The sequence below is a fragment of the Rattus norvegicus genome, chromosome 1 (assembly GCF_021556685.1).
Source record: "Rattus norvegicus strain SHRSP/BbbUtx chromosome 1, alternate assembly SHRSP_T2T, whole genome shotgun sequence".
Taxonomy (NCBI): Eukaryota; Metazoa; Chordata; class Mammalia; order Rodentia; family Muridae; genus Rattus; species Rattus norvegicus.
Genome location: NC_141534.1, coordinates 244,573,145 through 244,582,851, shown reverse-complemented (window position 1 = coordinate 244,582,851; position 9,707 = coordinate 244,573,145). Strand labels below are relative to the sequence as shown.

Genomic DNA, 9,707 nt, shown 5'->3' with positions numbered 1-9,707 from the left:
AAGTACGGAACTGTCAAGAGGTCTGAGTAAGCATTTAGGCCAAAGAAAATGTATGCTAACAAATGTGACACGTGGCCTCCCACAGATTTCTATCTGTGATCTGTTCTCAGCTGGCTTGCTGGAGACAAGACAAGCCAGAGGCAGGACAATTAAAGCCTTAGTAAAATCCCTTTGCTAACAAACGATCAGAGTTGGTGCCAAAAGACAGCTTAACTTCAGTTCCAGCTAAACACCACCTGGCATAAGAAAGTCAGACCAATAGGGGGGCCAGGCTTCCCTCCTCTGGTGCACAAATCTATTTGAACCTTGAAATTATTGCAAGAGATGAGTCCCACAATGCTAAGAAATCCTGGCTCAGAACAGGAATCTCTGGAGGACTTGGTAAATGGGCTCATAAAATTGCTATGCCTGGAGTTGGTACACATAAAGAGAAAAGATGTCATTCGAGAGACCTACAATCCAAGTTCAAAAAATGCATCAAGAAGATCACACGAGTATGGCTAGAGATGTGACTCAATGGGTGACCTCAGTACAAGTCCACAGAACTCATGTAAAAGCCAGTCGTGGCATATATGTATCTCTAAGCCTAGTAATAGGAAGTGCACAGTGATGACTGGCTGGCTGCCAGTCTAGGTCCAGGTTCAGTGAGAGTTTGTCTTCACAGAATAAGGTGGAGGGTGCTAGAGCAGGACACCCTCTTTTTGTCCTGTAGCATCTCAGTTAGTGTGCATGGGCATAGACACTTGTACACTAGCACGTATACAGGGCACACGCACAAATTCTTGGGAAGGGGAAATGGGGGAGGAGAAAGAGATTAATAGATCCACATTGGAACTCAAAATTTTAAGTTAAATTGTAGAACACCAAGGAAGTGTGGTAGAGGAAGCTTCAGAATCTATTAGAAGAAAAAGTAGGGTTGCCTAGAAAGTAATATTTAGATCAGCAGTGGGCATATCATCAGTAATGAATGCAAGAATACAGTGGATTGATGGTTTTAAGGGCTAGGGAGAAACTACAAATACCTTGCATTCATCTATCTACCTACCTACTTGTCTGTCTGTCTATCTATCTATCTATCTATCTATCTATCTATCTATCTATCTATCTATCTATCTACCTACCTACCTACCTACCTTGACAGTAAGGATAGATCCCAGGGCCTTCAGGGTGCTTGAAGGTAATTTACTACTGAGTTACCTCCCAGCTCCTGGTATAAAATTCTAATGCAGATAAATTTCCATTCAGAAGAGAGCATGGGAAATAATTGCAGACACTGCACATCTAGATCACTACGCAGAAATTAACAATGTGGCACTGCACAGGACCTGGTCAAATACCAGAGGACTCCTTAGGTGCTAACAAAGAATGTCTAGATGTTTAAGTATGCAAGGCCCGCAGGGTCTCTGTCCTCCTTTTGTAGATAGTCTTTTTTTTTCTGCAGCCTGTAAGTGATATTTGAGTGTATCCCTGCTCATGATGTCTACCACAAACGAGATGCAATCACTAAGCCAAGGTAACTTTGGAACTAGAAGTCACTTTAAGTCCAGAACACAGCCATGATTATTGATGTCAGAGCAGTCATTCCTGGAGCCTCTGGGTGAAGCCAGGGGGAAAAGACTCACATCCTCAAGTACGAAGCTTTGTAAAAGGGACTCAAAGTTCTTGGTTCAAGTTCAAACTCCTCAAAGTAGGCACAGGATGTTCTCATGTTTAATTTCACCTTTAAACATGGGAGTTTCATCGCTGAACGCTACTGGGTTTGTCCTTCGGTTCTTTCCAACTAGAAAGCTGGACGGGACAGCCAAGACGGTCATCCCTCAGAGAAAATTGTAGGCAAATCCCCAAGACGTGTACTCTTTCTACTTACATGCACTTTTGAGATCATGGTAGTGAGATTCCTTAAGAATATCAGACATCTGCCCAGCTAAAGTCTTCTCCACAGTAGCAGTCACGGAATGAACCACTTAACTGTGGAAAGGCTTTGCAAAGGAATTTCCCCCTAAGAGATCAAATCCACCTTTAACGACTCATTGAGCAGACAATGTTTGGTGGGTCATTAGAGTAAAGAAAAGTAAAATAACAAGAAAACAACAGGCAACTAGAAATACAAAAACGATATCTTAATTTAAAAAGTATTTCTTCTATTTTGCATTTCCATAACAGGCAACTAGAAATGCAAAAAACGATAGGTTAATTTAAAACATTATTTCTTCTATTACACATTTCTATAATAGGCAACTAGAAATGCAAAAACGATACGTTAATTTAAAAAGTATTTCTTCTATTCCACATTTCCATATAGAGAGGAAAAGAACAATCCACCAGAGGAAGGTCTTTGTTTCCGTTTATAAGACGCCTCAGTTCACAGTATTATGAACATAAACACAAACACTGCGGATTCCAATTCACATTTAGCATGACTTCCATGGAGGTTTGAACGTAAAAGTCACAAAATAGCGGAAGACTGAGGAAATGAGACTGAGGAAACGGTTCCTCTCAACACCTGTGCAGAATAACAGATGTAATCTCTGGAACCTGCAGGTCATTGGACCCTCGCTGAGCACAGGCTACCATTTGCTGGCAAAAAGAACACGCCAGGAATTGCCGGTGTCGATGCAGTTGGCTTTCATTTTGGTGCCCGTCATAGGTGGCAGGCTCTCTCCTCTCTTTGTGGCTGGAACCGAGGTAGTTTTCACTCCAGACTTTGTCCTTCATTTTCATTTCTGCTGTTTGAGATTGAGTTTTCATGGTCCTCCCAGACCATGGCTTGAATTTCCTCTGCGATGTCGCAGCGGTTAGCTTTTCTGAGACCCTGGATTAAAGCTTGACACGCACCAGTCTTCCCGTGAGATTGATACCAGCACTGGAGCAGCTGGATTTTCTGCTCAGCTGCATCTTGGGGGCTGTTGTGCTCGATCTCATCGATCTTGCTTTCCGGGATCTTGTGCTGCCGAGCAAATTTTTTAGCGTCACAGATTTTCATTTTTTCGGCAGTTCTCCAGATGTATTTATTCAAGTTAACATCTGAAAAACAGAAAATTGTCTCTGAAAATGTCTAAGAGAAATTCCCATTTACAGAAACCGTGTTCACTCCCCCCCCCCCATAAAGTTTGGAGTACAGGTGAGTCCCCTAGGGTAAGCTTGAGAGGTTCTCCCAGACTTGCTGGAACTTCCATAGTTGACTCTCTGAGCCAGACGTGATACATGTCTTCTTATTTCATTCATGAAACCACAAGCTTAAAACAAGGTCACCTTTAATGCCCCATAGATTCTTAAAGACCAAACCCACAAAGCTAAAAAAGGTCAGTTCATCCTATGTCTGAGTCACAGGCCAAGGGACAGAATGGAACAGAGTTGGACAAGTTGTTGCAGAGATGAGAACATGTATAGAGTTTATGGTTCCATTTAACTTGGACATCAGGTTACACGGGGTCTTGTGATACAGGTAACAGACTATGAAACTGTTTTTCTTAAACCTCTCATACTATACTGTTTTATCGCTCCCTGGTTTATTTCAAATTGAGACTGTTATTAATTTAAGCTTTTGACAGAACTGACAGTCCAAATAACAGGAAAGCCTCAAATGTCACTGAAATTCAAACATTATTTCACTCTAAAATCTTAGAGCCTGTTCCAATTTAGGCTCATTTGGATAAAGAAAGTCATTTCTGTTGCCATTAAAATAATAGAAAGACTTACCTGAGACATTCATTGGCACACTTTCCTGGGGAAAAAAACAGCAGAAGAAGGGAGAGAGAAAAAATACACACATGTCATTTAATTTTTTCTAAATTCAGAAGGACATATATCATACAATTGCCTGTATACACACACACACACACACACACACACACACACACACATCATAGACAACGCCACCCCACCCCACTTTGAGAAAACAACGTGAATCACCGAACTATGCCTGGGACTCCAAGCACAATCATATTTTGCAAGCTAACTTTAATGACAGCTTTAATCTGTGCTCCTTTATCATGTCCCCTGCCCACAAAAATGCATGTGTGCATGGGTGCTGTGATAATTCAGTCTAACACCGTTCCCTGGAAACAGCCAGCAGGCTGACAGCAACCTTGATATGTACCCATTGTAAATGTTGAGGGCAACATATGAATACTGGTCGATTAAATCTGCTGGTGATTTTGAGCTCTCATCTGGGTCAGCAGAGGTCAGAAAACAACTATTTCCCTTGTTCAACTCTAGTAAAAAAGTCTTTAGCAACAAGTTCCATGATCTTTTCCAGTATCATGCTTTATTGTGCAGCTCAATAGAGAGCGGGAATGATCTTCTATTTGAGAAGGATGTGGACAGGTCAGATCCAGTTCCATCTAGACCCAAATGACTACAGGAGGCAGACCCTTTTGTGTAGTACCCCACAAGAACTTACTAATAAAGTAGCTGCGGTATGTTAATTCATTATTAACATCTTTTTAACGTGGCCATGGAGGAGCACGTATATTTGTTTTAAAGAAAGCGCTCATTGGCCATTTTGAGAAAGCTGATCTGCGCTCGCATACTCACAGGACTTGGGATTCCAGATTCAGGGTCACCAGGTTGCCTCTTCCGGTACCTTTTATATATGAACACTGAAAGATCGAGAAATTTCTGTCAGACTCGAATGCCACTCATAGGAAATCCTCACACTTAGAGAACTGAATCGACAAGACAGCCACTTGCTCCAGGGGCAAGGGAAGGAGTAGAAGACTCTGAGTCACTGAGAGCTGGTGTGTCTCATCATGGAGAGGCTTCGAGAGGCTTCTCTAGAATAACAACTCCAGTGGTGGTCAGCTGCCCCTTAACTACTGATATCACTAAGTAATCTTTGAGCGAAACGCACCACACATTTTAAATTACAGACACAAAATAAGAAGGAGTGATTTAAAAAAAATAACCATTAAAAACAGGTTGTGGAGGGAGGGTAGGCACAGAGAGGACCAGGTTTACTGACTTCCTGTGCTTTCTCAGTGGGCACAGTGGCTATTTCTCAGATCACTTTAATCTACATTTTGAACTAACTTAGGACTTACCAAATAGAATTGCCAAACCGGGGAGGATCAGCAGCCAAAGGAGCTTATAATTGGAACCTGAGAATGTTGGAGATTTTATATGGAATTAAGTGGTTTTTAAGATAAGGCACATCTCTGTTCTCTTAACCAATAATAAACCAACAATCTTTTCATTCTGACATGCCAGGATGGGACGGGAAAGGAATATAGTCATAAAAACAAGCGATTACTTTGTTTCTTGCATTTGGTGTTGCTGGTTCGTGTGCAAGGCTCAAGGATGTCTTCAAGTCCACACCTAGGGGGAGAAGGCAGAAGAAACTCAGAAGGCTTGGGTAGATTCCTTCCCCGTTTCCCAACGTACATTACAGATTAGGGATCCTTTCGTCTGTCCTCTCATCCTGGCATTTGCTTCCTTTCTAGATCATCACCAAAAATTCACATAAGCGTAGGACTATGACTGAGCGTTTGGTTGGAAATGTCAAATCTGCTTTTAGAAATAGGAGCTAGAGAGATGGCTCAATGGTTAGGATGCCCATGGAGAAGATCAGAGGGCAGTTCCCAGAACCCACACCAAACAGCTCACGGCCTTCTGTAACTCCAGCTCCAGGGCATCCAACAGCATCTTCTGGCCTCCTCAGCACCACAGTCACATGTATGTCCCCGTGCCCCCGTATTTAAAAAGATAAAAACAAAAGTCTCAATGAGATCAAGAGTTTGAAAAAGTAACAAAATACCAATAAGCAAACGGAAGAGATAGATAAAAATAAACCTTAAATTGGTAACAGTGAATTCTTAAGATACAAGAGCGAAAAATAAGCAATTTAAAAAATAACTTATCTAGAACAATTTCAAAAAATGTTTTTAAAAACCTTTAAAACTCCCTGCAGGTAGCCACCACCTAAGATGCTGCCCAGGGCCCTGGCAGGGAGTGATTAGGACAGTCAAGAGGCACTTGTGAGATTTTCTTTAGCTAATTAAACTCTGCAGGTTCACAGTCCACCTCTTCCAAAGCAGGCAAAAGTGGGAGAACAGTGGACCTTCAGGAGCTTGTAATTTCACAGACAGCACAGAGATAACTACACTATCTACCCCAAAGAGTACCAGTGAGAAGAAAATTAAATCATGATTATAAAGTGTACAGAATTATCATTGAGTTATTACTGAACTCAGTTAGCTACTTCCCCACAATCCATAACTTGCCTCTCATCACTCTCAGACAGTTGGGGCTGGAGAGGGAGTAAAGCTGACAGCACAAATGCTTTTGTTAATAGTAAGATATAGGGCAGCAAGTCTCTGCTTTTTAAACATATTAGATGAATTTTGGAAGGCACCAAAGGCAAGTTACAGGTTTAAGGAATGGCAAGGAAATAGCAGCCCCATACATTCTATACAGAGCCAGCCTCTTACAAAACAAAAGCTACTTTTCTTTCAGTGCCTGGAATTGAACTGAAGACCCCTGGCACATACTGTATAAGTGTTCTGCCACTACCGAAAATGCAAGATGCCAAAGCCTTGTTTGCAAAATGTATTACCTAGTGTGGGTCTCCAAAGAAATGTGGCAGGTGCACGGAGTTCATAAAATATTTTTTTTTTGCATTTCATGAGTGAGAAAACTAAACTTCAGACAGGTTAAGTGATCTGCTCAAACTAGCCCACTTGATCAGCAGACACAGCCAGATTGTCACTATTTGAGTCAAAAGCGAGCCCCTTAGCATTAGGGAAAGTCCTTATCCAATTCTCTTCTAGGCTTTTCATTCCTCCAGTGGGTCTGGGAGCTTTTAATGCCTCTTTAAAACTGTTGTTCTCTGCCTGAACACACTTTCCACCCTCTTGCAGTTGCTAATGCATTTTCTTGCCTCCTCCAGACTCCCATCTTTCAGACAGAGTTAAAAGGTCTTTCTGAATAGCTCACACCAATGCGAGCACCAAGGTTTTATGCTCGCCATACACCATAAGAAGTTGACATGCAATAAGCATTTTTCCCCTTTTGGCTGTCTTTGCCCTAGAACCAAAACCTTGATGACAGTCACGTGTCTCCCATCACAACCATAAGTGGCTATCAATGTCACATGAACAGGATGGCTTTGGTAAAAGTGTTCAGTGGTGCTAACTGAGCAAATGGAGGAAAGTCGAAAATAGAACTCAGTTCCAAACTCTCATTCCGTGTGGCTCAACTCTAGGAAGGCAGGATGTCCCATGTCATAGCTAGTGTCTTACGCACCGAATACCAGAACTTACGAGGTGCAGTGATAACAGTGGTCACAGAGAGAAGCATTGCAATAGAAGTTTTCTTTGCACCTGCACTTGGTATTCTGGGTCCGGGTGCAGTTCGTTTCCACTTCTAAACCTAGAAAGCCAGTTCATAAAGTTTTAATTATAGTAGTTTGTTAAAAATAAGTGCTGAAAAATGGTCAGGGGCTGCATAGATTTTTTTAGATGTAGCTATTATACTATCACACTTTTAATAACAGTGTTTATTAACAAAAAGGCAGTACCAGCTTGAAAGAGTTAGTGGATAGATAATCCAGAAGGCTGGACACTCTCTACCATTGTGTGGATGGCTCCCCTTGCCTTTAATTGAGAGCCTTGCACCTTAAATACATGGCCTGGAAACCATCATCATCATCATCATCATCATCATCATCATCATCATCATCATCACGTGCTTCACGATAAGCCTAAACTAGACTTAATCAGACCAATGTTCAGGCCACACTTGGAGATTCTGATTTAATTGTAAGCTGAGACCTAAGCGTTAGTATTTCAACAGCTCCTGGTGCCGCTTTAATGTATAGCCAGGGTTCTGCATCACTTCTTTACAGACTGATATGAAAGCTCTCTGCATTTTAAAGAGAGAGCGAGGGAGAGCTTTAAAACTTGATACCCAGAGTTTCCTTTTGTCAAACCAAAGTACAGTTGTGCCTGTCATTTCTTAAAATCCATCCTGGCTTTGAGAAGGGCCCGAAATAGCTACAAAAATTCCAGTCCCCAAGTAGAATGATGACAGATGGGATCCTCGAAAATGAGGGGACATCTTCCCCACATCCTGGGTTTCTTCATAAGACCATGAGCAAGAACCACAAGACAAGTTTAATAGAGGTAGAGGGAGAAAGACGTCTATGGGGGGCTTGGATTGCAGCTGGTGTGCCTCTCCTTATCGGGTTATTTAGTCCTTGGCTTCCATTTGGAAGAACCACTGAGAAGGCCTTTAAAATTGATTACTACCTTATGAGATGGCTCGACACTACCCAGCTAGCCTCAGTCTTTTCTTTCCTGTATGCCAGCATGGACCAGGGTATCTTCCATATCGTGTATGGTTCTACATGGAGGCTCGGGATGGGCCTCTTTAAATTGCATCTTAGATACATACCATGCCCTTCATCACAGAAGGCGCACCTTCTGCATTTATCAGAATAGTGTTTCCTGTCCGTGTACTCCTCCCCTTCTGTGCACGGATGGCAGGTTGGTGCACCTCCACTTGTTGTGCAGTCCTTAACTTTTCGTTCACCTATCATGAAAAATTAAATCAATAAGTAAAGAAAGAAAGGAAGGAAGGAAGGAGGAAAGAAAGGAAGGGAGGGAGCGAGGGAGGGAGGGAGGGAGGGAGGAAGGAAGGAAGGAAGAAAGAAAGAAAGAAAGAAAGAAAGAAAGAAAGAAAGAAAGAAAGAAGTTGAGTTTCTGGAGTCAGAGCAGTCTTCATGCACTTCATGTAACAGCATGGTAATGATGCAAGGATGATAATAAAGAATTTTAACACCAGGGGATGTTGTGTTAGGCTGAGTATACGCAAATGTAATGTAAACAACAGATAGCTATCTGGGAAAAAAATCACATCAAGAACCAGCAGGGAGAGATACCTGCTTTCCCCTCAGCACCTGTGGCATTCAGTAAAGCACACACTACATCTCACCTGGGTAGCACAGTAGAGCTGACCCACAATGTGGGGGCTACCAATGAGCGACTGTGGGAGAACCAGTCCTGCCTCTTGTCTGTTGTGTGGTAGCCTCAACAAAGGAGAGATCTCCTCCCCTTACTTTTGCCTGGTCTCTGGTGGCAGGTTGGAGAGCTGATCCCAGCAGGATCACAAGAGGAGATCTGTCCCTGCCCTTCACCTGCTGTAGCATTCAGAAGAGCAAGAGCAGGCCCTGCACCTTGCCCAGGTAACAGGAGGGAGCTGGCCCTACATGTGGGAGATGCCGCCTGGCCCTGAGGGTGTGAGTGGAGGAGAGCCAGCCCTACCTCTTGTCAGCTGAGTTGTGGCATGGGTGAGGGAAAGCCACTCTCTCCTTTCCCTTGTCCGTCACCATCTATGGCAGACAGGAGACCTGGCCCTAGGATTATGAGAGGGGAGAACTGGTCATGTCCCTCACTAACAGCAGCACTTGGGAGAGCAGGTCCTGTACCTCACCTGGGCAGCAGAGTACGACTGGATGGGATGAGCCAGGCCTGAGATTGTGACAACATGTGAGATGGCAGGCTGCCCAGCTCAAATACTTCTCAGGCCCTAATCAGGGGTTTTGAGTTAGCCCACCCCAACATCCACCCCATGGATGGACTATTGGAGTGCATGAAGGGGCCAGTCCTACAGATGCCAAACTCCAGTATCTCCATGACACACGGCAACAACAGGGTATCTGAGAGGAGGGCAAGTGAAGTTCCAGTACTGACAAAGTAGGAGAAGCCAGA

The 9,707-nt window shown here is 43.1% G+C and overlaps 1 protein-coding gene across 2 annotated transcripts in view; it reads right to left on the bottom strand.

Moving 5' to 3' along the window:
• Nucleotides 1-1,168: 1,168 nt before the first annotated feature.
• Nucleotides 1,169-9,707, bottom strand: part of Fas (Fas cell surface death receptor) — a 33,647-nt gene continuing 25,108 nt past the window's right edge. Inside the window, exons 3-9 of one of the 2 annotated variants that reach the window (NM_139194.3) lie at nt 8,392-8,529; nt 7,260-7,368; nt 5,252-5,316; nt 5,043-5,099; nt 4,537-4,601; nt 3,700-3,724; nt 1,169-3,024 (exon numbers count right to left, since the gene is read on the bottom strand). In NM_139194.3, coding sequence (NP_631933.2) covers nt 2,693-3,024; nt 3,700-3,724; nt 4,537-4,601; nt 5,043-5,099; nt 5,252-5,316; nt 7,260-7,368; nt 8,392-8,529 — 791 coding nt within the window. In that variant the 3' untranslated portion in view covers nt 1,169-2,692. The remainder of the gene's footprint in view (nt 3,025-3,699; nt 3,725-4,536; nt 4,602-5,042; nt 5,100-5,251; nt 5,317-7,259; nt 7,369-8,391; nt 8,530-9,707) is intronic. The other variant, XM_087617181.1, reaches the window with a different exon arrangement.